This window comes from Ochlerotatus camptorhynchus, unplaced genomic scaffold (assembly GCF_037179485.1).
Source record: "Ochlerotatus camptorhynchus isolate MF236.1 unplaced genomic scaffold, CSIRO-AGI_Acam_v1.1 ptg000023l, whole genome shotgun sequence".
NCBI lineage: Eukaryota > Metazoa > Arthropoda > Insecta > Diptera > Culicidae > Ochlerotatus > Ochlerotatus camptorhynchus.
In genome coordinates, this window is record NW_027040515.1 from 78,436 (window position 1) to 93,836 (window position 15,401).

The 15,401-nt window shown below is 41.8% G+C and overlaps 2 protein-coding genes across 2 annotated transcripts; one reads left to right on the forward strand and one right to left on the reverse strand.

Moving 5' to 3' along the window:
* The first annotated feature begins 1,603 nt into the window (after positions 1-1,603).
* LOC135706601 (polyprenol reductase-like) lies at positions 1,604-4,612 on the forward strand. Its single transcript, XM_065228253.1, has 4 exons — positions 1,604-1,769; positions 1,850-2,293; positions 2,361-3,046; positions 4,526-4,612. The coding sequence occupies exons 2-3, from the start codon at positions 1,936-1,938 to the stop codon at positions 2,942-2,944; spliced, it is 942 nt and encodes a 313-aa protein (XP_065084325.1). The 5' UTR covers positions 1,604-1,769; positions 1,850-1,935; the 3' UTR covers positions 2,945-3,046; positions 4,526-4,612.
* LOC135706590 (sulfhydryl oxidase 1-like) lies at positions 4,609-10,218 on the reverse strand. Its single transcript, XM_065228245.1, has 2 exons — positions 9,577-10,218; positions 4,609-6,530 (listed from the first exon to the last, which is right to left on the reverse strand). The coding sequence occupies exons 1-2, from the start codon at positions 10,028-10,030 to the stop codon at positions 5,017-5,019; spliced, it is 1,968 nt and encodes a 655-aa protein (XP_065084317.1). The 5' UTR covers positions 10,031-10,218; the 3' UTR covers positions 4,609-5,016.
* Positions 10,219-15,401: the final 5,183 nt, after the last annotated feature.

Genomic DNA, 15,401 nt, shown 5'->3' on the forward strand with positions numbered 1-15,401 from the left:
TAGTTCGTAAGCTCGTAGTCGCCTGATTTGGTGGTAGGAGTCTTCAAACAAAGTTTTCCGGGTCAGCGTAATCTTGATATGGGATACGAGGTGCCGGAATTAATTATATGATTTGAGTAGTAGCTATACTGAAGATCCGAGAGATGTCGCCCCTTCAGTGGTAGGAAAATCATTTCTGCAGTATGGAGAATTTCAGAAAATCCACGATTTGTGACTAAACGTGCTTTCCCAGAAGGAAACAAATAAACGAGTGCTTACCTTATCACCATAGTAATGTACTCGTGCAATTTTTGTGCATCTAAAACTGCCCATAAAGACGATAATGAATAAAAACTGAAAATTTTCATGCATTTCCAAATGGTTTCCTACCATTCCCATACATTCGAAAGAGATGTGGATGATGATAAAAACAACAAAACATGATTAATTGGCTGAGCTTCCATCAGAAGGACCGTTCGTAGGCTCGTGGAACTCCGTAGACAGCTTTTCCACCCTTCGGTGCACCTTCAAATGTAGTTTTTCGATTGTTATGATCTACAATCTATTTGTTCCATATAATTGACGTTGACGGCACCGTGGAAAAATCGTCTCTTCTTGCGAAGACTGACAGTGTCTTATGGGAATTATCGGTGCTCAAAAAAGTCCCATAACCATTTCAGTTAAAGTTTAGCAGGGATTATAAACTATTTTTAACCATTTTCGATAAGGTCGAGTTTTAGTTCGCATTTATGCGGGTTTCTAGGGGTCAGAATATTGATTTATATTTTTGCAGATCATTCAGGATCTTGGAAATGTTTCAAAGTACGATCCAATCCAAAAACTTATAGCGGATACACTTGTATGACACAGCTTTTGTAAACAATGACTTCTCTCGATGATTACATTTTAAATTTTCTTGACAGTCATAGCTCTTTCTTGCTTCCTGGAAAATCGATATCACCATCGAGTAGGGGTATACTTCCCCTAATCAGTGTTGGAAAAGTTCGCGATATTTCATGAAGTTCACCAAGGGAAAAGTTCGTGAGTCATAGTGAGTTTTCGTGAACTTTTCCATCACTGCCCCTAATCGATGGACATGTTGGTGTGTTTCGGCGTGCCTCGAATTCATAGAAATCAACGAGAGAAGCCAAAGGCTACTACGCCCTAACTCCAGCTCTATTTAGATTATACAAATAATGCTCATGCTTATAGTTTGTCATCCAAGTGTATTCGTGGCATAAGAATCCAATTTTTTATAATTTTTATACTTTGAATAACTACTTTCAAGATCTCTAACTATAATGTATCGATACGTTGAAGGCTGCGCTCAGTTTCATAGGTTTTTGATTTGGTGCTCAATTTCACTTATATAGCGAATTTGTTTATTATCCAGGTTGGAACCAGGTTACAAAATCAAACGTTCACACTGACGTTTGACCGTCAACCAGCAGACCCAATCTTGATACCCGATCCAGGTTGGAACATAATCAAAAACAAATTCGCTATTGGATTTCTCAAAATCATTTTTCACTTTTTTTCCATTCATAAACTTTTATCGACACACCGCGTTCATTTCGCACACACATATGTTGAACTCAATGTAAACAAATAATCACATGTTGGTGGTCGATATAACTGTTTCGGTAGTGAGTGATAGTGTTGGTGCTGCTGAGTCGAACGGAGTTTTAAAGCAAAAATCGCTGCTCACGAGAGCATTCCTCAGGTGAAAAGTTAGATCTTCATGAATACCGACCGAACAAGATCCATCACCGGCTGTGTGCGGTGGACAGGTGAGAGATTTTCATTCATATCCAAATAGGTCACCGTTTGTAAGTAGTGTTCCCGTATCTCAGTCTTCATCGTCTTTCAGAATAAAATTTTACCATAAACCCCTTCAGAGCTGACTGGAGAAGTGATGTGGCATAGCTGATACCGGTTTGGAATAGATAGGCCAACATGATCGACTCCTTGCTGGATCTGCGCTCGGTCAACCTGATCAACTTTCTATTCGCGCAATTGATAGTGATTATCGTGCTGCTGGGCGGATTGATTGCAACCATCGAGAAGTACCTTCCAACGTTGATCAGTCAAACGTTTCGCTATGGGAAGCATGCCCACAAGGGGCCTCAGGATCGGTTCGTATCGCTGCTGGAAGTGCCAAAGTCATGGTTCAAGCACTTCTACGTATTTGCTGCCCTGTGGTCGGCAGCCGGGTTCTATTTCATGGTGAATAATTACCTCGCTGGACAACCCGCTCCCAGTTATGTGATTGATTTCCTTGATGTCATGGGCACTACGAAGCGGACCGCTAGAAGTAAGACTAATGTGCTTAGGATTTTTTAAATGTGAAAATTGACATACATATTTTAATTTTGTTTTAGCTACTCCCACCGAAACAATGGTCGCCCTGTTCTTGATAACGTTGCAGTGCTGGCGTCGGTTCTACGAAACCTGGTGTGTTCAGGTGTTTTCCAGCAAGCTGAAAATTCACCTATCGGCTTACCTGGTCGGGTACATCCACTACTTCGGTACGGTGGTAGTGATTCTTTCGCAAGCGGAAGGGTTCATTCGATCCGAAGCCCTTCCGCTACCTTATCGTTTCGAACTGACACCCCGGCTTGCCCTTTGGATCGGTGTATTTATCTATGCCTGGCGCTATCAGTTCCAATCGAATTTGATTCTGGCCAACCTTCGGAAGGATCGCACCGGGAAGGTGACGAACCAGAAGCATTCCATTCCGCGGGGTGGCTATTTCGAGCTGGTGTCGTCACCGCATATGTTATTCGAGATAGTGATGTATGCCGCACTGTATGCCATCATTGCGAGGAACACGTCCGCGGTGTACGTGTTCGCGTGGGTACTGTCGAACCAAACGATGAATGCATGGCTGACGCACCAGTGGTATCGGGAGAATTTCGCTGACTATCCGCCCGAGAGACGTGCCGTGTTTCCCTATGTGCTGTGAAGAAGCGGTCGGCGGTGGAGGAAGCGGAACAGCTGCACGGCGCATGGTAGCTGCAGCTTGGCCTTCGGTGCGGATATGCATTCGCTTCGGTGGAAGGAAGAGGTAACAACATTAACTGCTGCAAATATACATATGGGTTTGGGGCTTTAGTATGGTTTGCATTCAAATTGTGTCATTACTTTGGTATTTACAATAACAAAGTGTGGCGAATGGGTGTGTTTGGGTAGTTTTCAATTGCAAGTCGAAACTATGGGATTTAATTTGCTTGTTTTAAATCAATGGACCACTTTGTCAAGCAGTTTGAGGCATGACTTTCTGCCACTAGTGATTCAACAAAAATAGGCATAGGTACACACATTTAATTTTGTTTTGAATGTCAAAAAAATTGGCTACTTGCCTCATATAGACATATCAGTTTATTTCGATATTCAAGTGGTAGTAAATGTAACGTTGAGCTACAGTGCTCTTCCAAATTAGTAAACTATGGACTCCTGGACTTTTGTGTGGTTTCATGACATAGAAGTATGCTTTAAAGGTCCAGCTGAGATCCTGGACAATCTTAACATAGCTTTTGAAAAATCCTTAGTGAAATTTCAAGGGCTCCCCTATAGGGTTATGGACAATTCCTATAATCATTCCGCATGCTTTATCCGGGCTCGAAATCATAGCAGAGTCCTGTTCCCGTACTTTCTGCTCTTGCAACCACAATTTTACCGAAAGTAAAACTCGATGAAAAGATCTGATTAATGCAAACGGGACCTTTTGAAATGTTAGGCAGAAAATATCTCGATTCTAGATGATTTTTGTTTTCATTCTTTTTTTTTATTTAGTTCGTTTATTTGTAAGGCTCAATCGCGTTATCTTTACGGAGCCGATAATTCATTGTTCATTGGTTGAAACAAAATTAAACGCGGGTTGCACGTCTCTGATAGGAACATAGGGTTGTCTTCATTGGGCCTCGAGGATATTCAAAAGTCGCTCTCTGGTGGCGTCGTTATCCGTACATTGCCAAACTGCGTGATCGATGTCGTCGTAACCGTTTCCACACCGACAGATGTTGCTGTCCACGAGGTTTATTCTATTGAGATGAGCATCTAGCGAGTAGTGGTTGCACATAAGTCTACTCATCACGCGAATGAAGTCACAACTTAAGCCCAAGCCTTTTAACCACGCACTCGAAAACATTAGGAATAAGTCAATGTAACCACCGTCCAAGATTTCCAGTGTCCCAATCGGTTTGCCAACTCGAATGGGTTTTCCTTCTTTTGAACATCTGAAGCTTTTAAGTTTTTTCGCTAGAGAGAATCGATAAATGTCCGACTATTTTTGACCATATTATTTTCCAAGGTTTTCAAAATCTTTAAAATTGTATTTGTTTTTAAATAATGATTATCAAACCTCAACTTCAAATTAAATTCGATTCATTTTTCAAAATTAATATTGTCCTCATCTACGGCGGAGATTTATTGATTACCATCTACCCAAGCAACTTGCAACTCATACAAAAACACTTCTGCTTTATAAAGGACATACTTCTCTTCCACTCGATCACTAACACATTCCGTCACGTTTGTTTTCCAGCTTCCATTCCAAACCATTCGCGCGGACAAACAAATAACCAACCAAGGACACGGGCTGATAGGGAATTATTCAAACGATCGTAATTTAGTTTAGACTTCCGATACTGCTGTAAGGAATGTAGACTGCGCAATAAACCAGATTTATTTATTTTCTATTAAAAATCATAAAAATGTTCCACAGATTTGCATCGCTTTTACTATCAGAAGTAGACTGAAAGAAGTTACACATGTCCCACCCTAAAAAGGTGCAGGGATATTGAATTGGCGAAAATTATCGTTCCGATTAGCTTCTTCTCGTGGCTCTCTTGGACTAGGGGCTATTGAATTCGTTAGGTTCGCTTTGACTATTTCACACTTTTATGTCAGTATTATTTAAGGAATGCACGCTTGTAGTTATTTTTCTCTTAGAACCTATCCACTAAGACTGAGAATAAAAATTCCGAAACGAATCGATGAGCAGTCATTCAATTGAGTTCCTAACCTCCGTCAGTCTTACACCTTGCCCAGAAGGTCATGGGTGTACATCTTCTTGCGGTAGCCCCGTTTCACCACCATCTTGACGGCGATGACCAGCATTATGATGCAGGCCACATACAGGAGGGCACCCATTCGGATGTCCATTTCGTTCAGCACATTCCCAAAGATTCGATTGGATTGGAAGTTGTCTCCTACCCCGCTGTAGGCCAGCTTTTGCGGTACGAGACTTGCCTGCTGCAATCCCAGTGGATTCCTGTTGTTGGAGCTGTACATGCTCTTCACGAATTTAAGCACCTCCAGCACGTTCCACTCGTTCCCATCCTGCAGAGTGTACTGCTGGTGGTTGTGGTGATTGGTAAGAATTGGCTTTCGACACCCCGGGCACATATCCACGGATGGGAATTGGATCTTCGGGTGGGCTGAATCTTCCGTAGCATCACCAGACAGTCGTTTGTTGACTTCGTTGTGGCTAGACCAGAGCCACACTACGGCATCGTCTTTGCTGGTCACGTTCCAAATCTTGTTACGTGCTGCCATCTGCTGGAAATGGTTCGAACAATCCGAACACCCGAAGAAGTACTTGATGTAGCCATGCATGGCCTGTAGAATCTCCAACGGATCAATCGAAATCTCCGATTCGGCCGCCTGGACGGTCAAATAGTGGAACAGTGTCCACAGACCGCAAGGGTACCTCCGAAGGCCGTCTTTAATGCTGGAACATCCAATCCACCGGTTGGAGGAAAACACCGGAGAACGATTCTGCTCTAGTTTCTTAATCTGACTCGCATAGTCTTCGGTAATGATCTCCTTTTCCGCGTTCAGCACGTACTGCCTGACTTCCTTCAAGAACTTCATTCCGTTTTCGTTGAAGGGGAAGTACCGTACCAGAACGTTCAGGAATCGCTGCAACGCCAGCAGTCGCTCACCGTCGATGGTCTTGTATCGCGTCACTTCGTGGAACAACGCGAATTTCACAGTTTCCTCCAAGTCCGCCTGGTAAACCACCCCGGGACCAAGTTCCATTATCTTAGCCCGCAACGCGTCTTCCTGTTTCTTTTCCATGATCTCCGAAATGTCCGGCTCCGTAGACGATTCCTTACTGGTAGCCTTGGTCGAAACCTCCGTCACGCTGATATGGTGCTCGTTTAGGTGCCTTCGAATGGCAGCCGCTACCTTCTCGCGGGTAAACTCATCCACCGGGAGCTTGATTTCGCTCATCGTTTCCGCAGTTATGACCTTTAGTCCACTGGGTTCGCTCGCATCTTTGGTTCGCTTCACCACTACGGCCGGAGTGTCCAGGAAGTCCAGTATCACCTGACTGCCGACGGTTGTTCCATTGGTTTCGTTTTCATTGACGATGAAGGCATACTTGGCTCTGGCTTCGTTGCTGGTGAACAGATCGGCATGCGGAGAGTTGGGTTCCAGTGCGGTGAAGTCAGGCCAGTTGGGTGGTTTGCTGGTAACGTTTTGCATGTTCTCGATCAGCGCGTTGATGACCTCGGCTTCCGCGTGGGCCGTTATGGGGATTCCTATAGGTTAATTGTTTAGGGAAGAGAAAAAGAGTACAGTTAGTAGTTGGCTGTTATTGTACTGTGTTTATTGTTCGGATGCATTGGGCGTGGCTCTTAATTGTAGAGGTGCTTCAAAGAACACTAAGATCAGCATGCTTCATATTTCTAAAGACCCAAACGCAATGTGGGCGGAACGGAAATGGAAAGTTTGACACTTGTCACAAATGACGTCAAACACTAAACGGCGCCGGTGGTGTAGTGGTAAGCGTGATTACCTCTCACCCCAGCAGGCCTGGGTTCAATCCCAGTCGGCGCCGCCGGGATGTTCTAAGGCTTAACATCTCTGATCACGCCTTCCTTCGGATGGGAAGTAAAGCCGTTGGTCCCCGGTTCATGAGTTGATGGGTCGATAGGTAGGGCCCAGGTGTGGGAGCTGCCTTCCTGGCACGTCGGTAGCATTGGTGCTCAGCACGGAAAACAAGATCGACGGAAAAAAACAAACCAAAGGAAAAAAAAAAAAAAATAAAACAAATGACGTCAAGATCAATTACCGAAGTCGTTTTGGCTCTAACTAGTTTTCAGCTTACTCAGATCGGGCATGAAGAAAGATTGCCGGAAGAAGATCAACGCAAATGTTGCCACCGAATCATGATCTGTCGTGTTCATGGTGGACAGCGGAGCAAGAAGAACAAGTTGCAGTGAGGTTGAATTTCTGCTAGATTCTGGAGCTATCATACAAGCCTTAAGGCAACCAGTATACATCAACGTAGCGAAGAACAGAGAATGTAGGAAGCAGATACAATCACTGGAATCAGTAACCGTGGCGTTATGATACATGCGAAAAATGTCTTGTACGTTCCGGCTCTCAGAGACAATCTTATGTCGGTAAAGAAGCAGACGAACGCTGGCGTAGAAGTTCAGTTCAGCGACAAGGTTGCTACCTACTTTGAAGAAAAACGGCGAAACATTTTCAACTGGACATTTGCTTGAAAACCTCTACGCCTTGGAGATGCAGTTATGCATCGTGTGTGTAAAGGGAAAACATAGCTGAAGTCCATGCAATGGAACAACACACCGGGCAACTTGATTGTTGGAGCGTACACACTCTGATGTATGTGGACCGATTTAACCAGCATCTTGGGATGGACATTGCTATTTCGCTTCATTCATCGACGATTAGTCCCATTTTGCGGTGGTGTACCTGTTAAAGAAGAAATCGGAGGTGTTGGAAAAATTTCAAGAATTTGAAGTAATGTCTACGGCGGTCTGTGGCATGAAGATTTCGAAGCTCACCGTAGATGAAAGGCGTGAATATTGCTCGGGCAATCATAAGAAGCACTACAAGACCAAGGGGATCCAGATCGAACCAACAGAAGCGCCGCAGAAAACGGGGTTGCAGAGAGACTTAACAGAATCTGATAGAGAAGGTACGTTAAATGTTGAAGGATCCAAAGCGCCTAAGTCGTTGTGGTGTGAAACCGTGTTGACGGCTGTTTTTTTCTCAACTCCATGGCAATGTTCCATACAGCTGATGACGTGCCCTGTAGGTGTGAAGCCACTCAGAAAGAAGTGGGTTTTCGGCTCAAGGAGGACGAGATTGGACGATAAGTTCGTCGTAAGGCGCGACTGGTAGTGAAGGGCTTCCTTCAACGCCCTGGAATGGACTTTGAAGATACATTCGTACCAAAGGCAAGACTATCCACAGTTCGCGTGGTGCTCGCTGTTACTCTCCATTGGGGTTTTCGGTCCACCAGGTGGACGTCAAAACAACTTTCCTACACGGAGAACTAAAAGATGATCTCTATATGGAGGTACCAGTACGGTTTGAAACAAGCTGGAACGAACGTTTCAACTCAACGCTGATAAAACTGGGATTTCATCGATCCAGACATGATTACTGCCTCCATGTCTCTTCATGTAAAGATTATGGAATCTACCTGGTACTTCACGTGGATGATCTATAAATAGTTCGAAGAAACCGTACAACAATTGAAGCCGTCTACAAAAGCCACCACGTTCCAATCCCGAACCGCTCCGGAAGCGTCATACTGCAATCTCTCAAGTTGTGATGCTTTTCTGACACTCTGTAACTGAGACGACAAATAAATAAATATAACATATTGCGGCGGGGCTTATCGTGTGTTAAAATAGCTTCAGAACGCTTGAGCTCTTTAAATAGGCTATTGGATCTGCGGTAGCGCTGTCACATTCGAACTCCCGAATTCAAGCTTCTTGGAGTCTAAAGAGCCTAAATTTATAAAGAGGCGACATGTCAAAATTGGAACAATCGATTGTCTGTCAAAGTCATAGGAAAAGTCCAACTGCCAGACGGTGGGTGTTGGATTGTAAATACATACGTTGTTGTTCTAAGTTAATTTTTTTGGAATTACCAGAAGTTCAAATTAAATTTGAATGGACTGGTCGTCCAGATTAGCGAGGGTTTACGGTATTCAACGTTCATAGGTTTACTAAAAAAAAAAGAAAAACCACTGCATTAATCAATGATGACTAAGCAGCCATCAGTCGATTTTTTGTTGCTCTCTTCCAAACTGTAACTGTAGCACATTGGCGCCGGTTTATTGCACTGTGTTTGCTTCATAATTCAAAGCCGTTAAAATCAAGTTTTGATTACTTTTCAAACAAAATAAATCCCATTGCTACTAACACATGCACGGCTTTGGTAGTGCAAAGGGGCTGTGCAGGTCAAAATATTTGAAAACGGTTTGCCACTGAATATTAAACAGAATGTACACTTGAATGAAACCGGAACTACTCGTTTAGAGAAACCGCATGTTAAGTCTGTTTTGACTCGATATACTAACTGATAAAAGTCCCTTCTCTTGCGCTTCACGGATGTTCCTATTATCATCATGTTACGGGCCTCAAGACGCTTCCATACAAGCCACGTACGAAAAGCATCACGATTCCGTTGACCTATCGATAATGTTTGCACTTGTAAGCATTGTTTCTTATCAGCTCACCCAATCCATCCGTAACAAAAAACTGAGTACGTGTAACTTATAACAACCCGAAAACAGTAGACGAAATATGCTAATAGACTCACCGATATTTTGCGGTCCATCTTCATAGTACGGAGGGATGAACCGGATGGTCGGATAGGCCATAACGTCGAACTGCCGACAGACGGGGTTGTTTTCATCCCGCGAGCAGTCCAACGCCATCACCTTGGCCGTATTCTGCCACGCAAGGACATCCGACGCCAGCTGCTTCCAGACTGGAGCGTATCGCCGGCAGAAGCCACAGTACGAGTTGTAGAACTCGACCAGCGATGCGTACGGTTGCTGGAAGATTTTCTCCTTCAGGTTCGCTGCGGTCAGCGATACTACGGAATCGTTCTCGTCGTACAGTCCGACATTCTCGTTATTGCTGGTGTCGGCTTGGCGCTTGAACAGATGCTGCTCGTACAGACTTGGAAGCCGAGACGCTGCCACCAGCTGGACCAGACAGCCACCACCCAACACCACCCCCAGAAGTACTATCGTATAGAGTTTCATCATCACCTGGCCTGTTCCGGAGATCTACTGATCCATGGGGTCACCACAGCGGGCAGATTTATTTGCCTTCAAGGACCGGAGCAATCTTCCAATTACGGAGCTAATTTGTAGATTCTTATTATGTTGCAGCAACACACAACAGCAGCCAGGAGATGGAGATGCACACGATTATTGGATGTGGGATTGCTTTCTCAAGACTGACTGACGTGCAGGTAGGTGGCTTCTGTCGTATATAGCTAATGCTATGCTCGTTGGGAGATGTTGTTAGCTAGAGCGAAATGGAATAATTCGGCGAAGTGGTGCGGTCGGAACGAGATGGAGCGAATGTTTTGAATTGCTGATCGGAACGCGGTGAGCAGTGAGAATGCAGTTTTTGTCATCGCGAGAGAACTTCCATCGGTTCGTTCCGTCAGTTGGTGGGAGCGTAAGGAGTGGTCGCAAAATCACCAATGGGAAGTCATTGAGCGGTGCGTCGAGGTATGGATTTATATTGAAAATTTAGATGCAGTTGCAATGTACACGGATAGAAATCTCCCTATACCTTTTGGCAAATTTCCATTGCTGATTATTTATAAAATGTATAAGTCTACTAATAAGCAGACGCCTTGCAAAAAGTTAATAAAGATCATGTGTCAAATGAAATGTATAAGCGGTCACACATACCTTTTATGCATTCTAATAGGACCTATGTGGTTTGTCTTATGGAATGTATAAGGCTGATGCTTTGGCAAAAATGTTTAAGTGAAACACATGAATTAAATAATTGATTTTCGTTTCGTGTAGTTTGTTAAACTAAAAACTGCTATTCAAACTAATAGTACGTTCAGACTACAGAGTTATAACATGTTATAGCGCTATCTTGAGGGTGGTTTCTGTGTTGCAATTATTTGACAACCGTTATAACATGTTATAACTCTCCAGTCTGGACATAGTTTAAATTAAAATAAATTCAGGCGTAACATTTGATAACGGCACAAAAGCATTTGTAAAAAAACTTTCTAATGCCCTTCACACGCGAACCAAAGTACGCTCACGCGAACCAATACCACTTTCGGAAAGGTGATAGTTGCCCCTATCTGATGATGTTGTTTGTTTGCGTTCACATACTTTCGCGTTTAAAGGGTCTTAGAAAGTTTGTTTACAAATGCTTTTGTGCCGTTATCAAATGTTATGCCTGAATTGTCTCTAGGAAACATATTACCGTACTCAGTTAGGTGCTAAATTGGCACTTATTGCCTGCCTATCAAAAATTGCTCTGTGAAATCACCAAAACTGCTAAACAAAGTGGTCCATTGTTTTTCCTGTGTCCGGGATCTTGCTTTAATAATTCCTTTGGAATTCTTCTCGGGACATACTTGGATTTTTTTCAATAGATTCCTTAGAATTAACCCAAAATTCCTACAGAGTTTCATAACTCTGTTGGAACATTTCAAGAACCCCCTACCAGATTTTTTTTTTGGAATTTACTTTATTGTTTTCATAATTATTATTAAAATTCCCTTGAATGATTTAATTTATTTAATGTCGGTAAGAATTTAGAACGCTTTGATTGCAGCTTAAAACTTATCATGGAATTACCCTAAGAATCCTAGTGAAAATTTTCATGTATATCTGCTCAGCCTTACTTATAGTACGTTCAGACTACAGAGTTATAACATGTTATAGAGCTATCTTGATGGTGGATTCTGTGTTGCAATTATTTGACAACCGTTATAACATGTTATAACTCTCCAGTCTGGACAGCGTTTTAGATTATTATTTTCCTAAAACTCCCTTGGAATTTTATCCTTAGCATTCCCTTTAAATTCTACTCAAAAATACTTTGGAACAATCATCGGAATTTGCATCACAAGTTTTCTTAACTCAAGATTTCAAGACCAACAATTGAAATGGCCTTAACTCAATTTTGTAAACAAACCTTGTAAGGCTATTTTCTCGCGAACCGAAGTCCGCAAAGGCAAACCAACATCATGAACAGGTAGGAGAAATTCTCCTCTACCCGATTGTGGTTTAGGTTTGCAAATGTAGGTTTCGGTTCGCGAGAAAATGGCCTTACAAGGTTTGTTTACAAAATGGAGTTAAGGCCATTTCAATTGTTGGCCTTGATTTCTAATATAATATTCAAGCTATTCCCTGATCACCACATTCTCTCAGTTTTAAAAAATTCGACCCATCTAGCCCAGAAGCGTTTTGTGTATGGGGAAACGCTCCTATAGTTGCGGTACGTTAGAAGCGTTAGGTTCCTATAGTTGTTCATCGAGACTCAATACGCAACTATAGGAACCTAACGCTTCTAACGTACCGCAACTATAGGAGCGTTTACCCTACTGGCATATAAAATAAAACATAATTCTTTAACACAAACAGAATCAGTCTATGCATCTAAATCAGGTTATAATATAGTTTCACAATTGTTTGTTTTTTTCAGAATTTTTCTGCTGAAAAAAAATCTATGTCTCAGAGTGTGAATTGTCTCAAGATCTTGAGGAATATGAATATTTCTTTTGAAGTATCAGAACCAGGGGGACTCTATCCCTGTCAACCACATATAAAGGGTGTTCACGATGAAATTGCCACACTATGAAATTGCTCTAACTTTTTAACCGGTTGGTAGAATTTAATGAAAATTTGGGTGGATTTAGTTCATAGTGCATTATTTACATCCTGCAAGTTTTAAAGTCCTGTGATCAAAACTCGCGGAAATGGAGTCGAAAGAACAGCTCGTGCGTGATAAAATCTTGCGCATTCATCACGAGAACAAGGATCTCTCGCATCGTTCCATCGCTAAAACGTTGGGAATCGCGAATTCCACGGTGTCGCGAGTGATTAAGCGGTTCGAGGAACGGTTGACCACCGATCGGAAGCCCAGAAGTGAAGGAAAAAGTATTCCGTACAACACCAAAAATCACAACCGCGTAGTTGGGGCCTTCAACCGAAATCCGAACGCCTCCGTTAGGGATGTGGCTAAGAAGCTGCACCTAAGCCGAAGTTTTGTCCAGAAGGCCAAAACTAAGGCTGGGCTTCGAACGTTCAAGGTACAAAAGGCCCCTAATCGCGACGAGAAGCAGAACAAGTCCGCCAAAACCCGTGCCAGGAAGTTGTACCTCAACATGCTGACGAAAGTTGAATGCTGCATCATGGACGACGAAACATATGTGAAGGCCGATTTCAAACAGATCCCCGGCAACCTGTTTTTCACGGCCAAGGATAAGTTCAGCGTTCCGGAGCATGTCCGCACTCAGAAGATGTCCAAGAAGAAATTCCTGGTTTGGCAAGCCATCTGCACGTGCGAGAAGCGGAGTGCACCTTTCGTGACCCAGGACACGATGAACGGACAGGTGTACATAAAAGAGTGCCTCCAGAAGCGGCTGCTTCCTCTCCTGAAGGCCCACAACGTCCCAACAATCTTCTGGCCGGATTTGGCCTCATGCCACTACTCCAAGGACGTGCTGAAGTGGTATGCGGACAATAAGGTCAATTTCGTGCCGAAAATGTTCAACACTCCGGAGCTTGGCCCCATCGAGAAGTACTGGGCGATTATGAAGCAGCACCTTCGTAAACGACCTAAGGTAGTGAAGACAGTCGAGGAACTGAAGAAAGTATGGGTTTACATGCAAAAAACGGTTGATTCACAGGTTGTGCAGAATCTTATGGCCGGGGTTAAGGCCAAGGTGCGGGCATTTGCGTATGGACTGTAAATAAAATACGAGTAAAATGGTAAAATGAAGTTTAATAGTTATTTCTCAATCCCTGAAAATTTGATGGCAATCGGATGAAAACTCGAATTTTGCGAATCAATTTGGTGTGTGGCAATTTCATCGTGGACACCTTTAAATATATTAAAAGGGTGCATTTTTCATAAGCTTATTTATAAAAAAAAACATATTCGAACATATTGATCAGGGGCTTAGAGACAACAGGTTGAACGAAAAAAGGTTGATAAGGACAAATGGTCGAAAGTCCTAAAGCTGTGTTTATGCGTGGCTTATTGTATATGAAGGCGACCTAAGAATATACGTGTATGAACAGGCATTCTTGAAACGGGTCGTTGGATGTACAGTAGAGTTATCACCTTCCTTCTTCATTGCTAAACCTATGTGCATCTGTGTATAAACATTTATTTACTTACTTACTTACTTACTTACTTACTTACTTACTTACTTATTTACTTACTTAATTACTTATTTACTTACTTCTTTACTTACTTACTTACTTACTTACTTACTTACTTACTTACTTACTTACTTACTTACTTACTTACTTACTTACTTACTTACTTACTTACTTACTTACTTACTTACTTACTTACTTACTTACTTACTTACTTACTTACTTACTTACTTACTTACTTACTTACTTATTTACTTACATACTTACATAATTACGTACCTACTCACTTACTTATTCATAGTACCTGTTCGATTTTGGCAACAATACCGAAAATTTAGTGTTGCCAAATTTAACTGGGCCATAATCGAATGTTTTTATTTTAAAATGTAATGTGTGATTTCGTTGATTTTAGACCACCGTGTGTCATTTTTAAGCCATAGACGTTATCAATAATTAATCTTTTACACATTATTTTTAAAATTCGTTTGATTCTGGCACGGTGTCAAAAACGAACGGGTACAGTAGAGTAGTTTATAGCTAAATGACGAATCGAAAAAAAACTCGACTTTCTCCAATTTGCTTGAGACTTAGCATAATTCTTTGTTATGGGGAAAGATTTACATTTTTGCTAAAAAATCAGTCGTTTTGAACTTTCTAAAATGTTCAAAATGGCGTCTTTGAAATTTGTCAAAAAATTATTGAAATGGCACTTCTGATCGATCTGAGATTAAGCTGTACACACTAAAATTATTTCACCGAAATCTGTGAAATTTCACCGAACTCTCAACAGCTGAACCGAATATCTGTGAAAAATTACAGGAAATCTGTGAAAAATCACCGAACTGTTTACCGAACGTTCAGCTATTGAGATTTCGATAAAATTTCACATATTTCGGTAAAGTAATCTAAGTGTGTAGAGAAAAATAATGTCTTTCTCGGAAAAATATACACTGAAAATGTTTTAAGAAATATCAAGTAAAAATTTTATTTTCACAAAATGTTCACGATAAATTCAAACTGTTGGAATGTAAATGTTAAATTTTTTGCACTTTCTGTGAAAAGATTTTTTTACAATATTTGAGACAAATTATTTTCTATGAAAAAATACACAAAAAAGGGAACTAACAAAAAATTTAATCTGTGGACCAATAGTTCATGTTTACCATTTTTGCCAGTTTTCAAGTGTCCATGGTTTTAAACATTCCAAAGTTTGCATTTTTTATTAATTAAAAAAATCGGACAAGTTGATTTTGAGATATTTTAG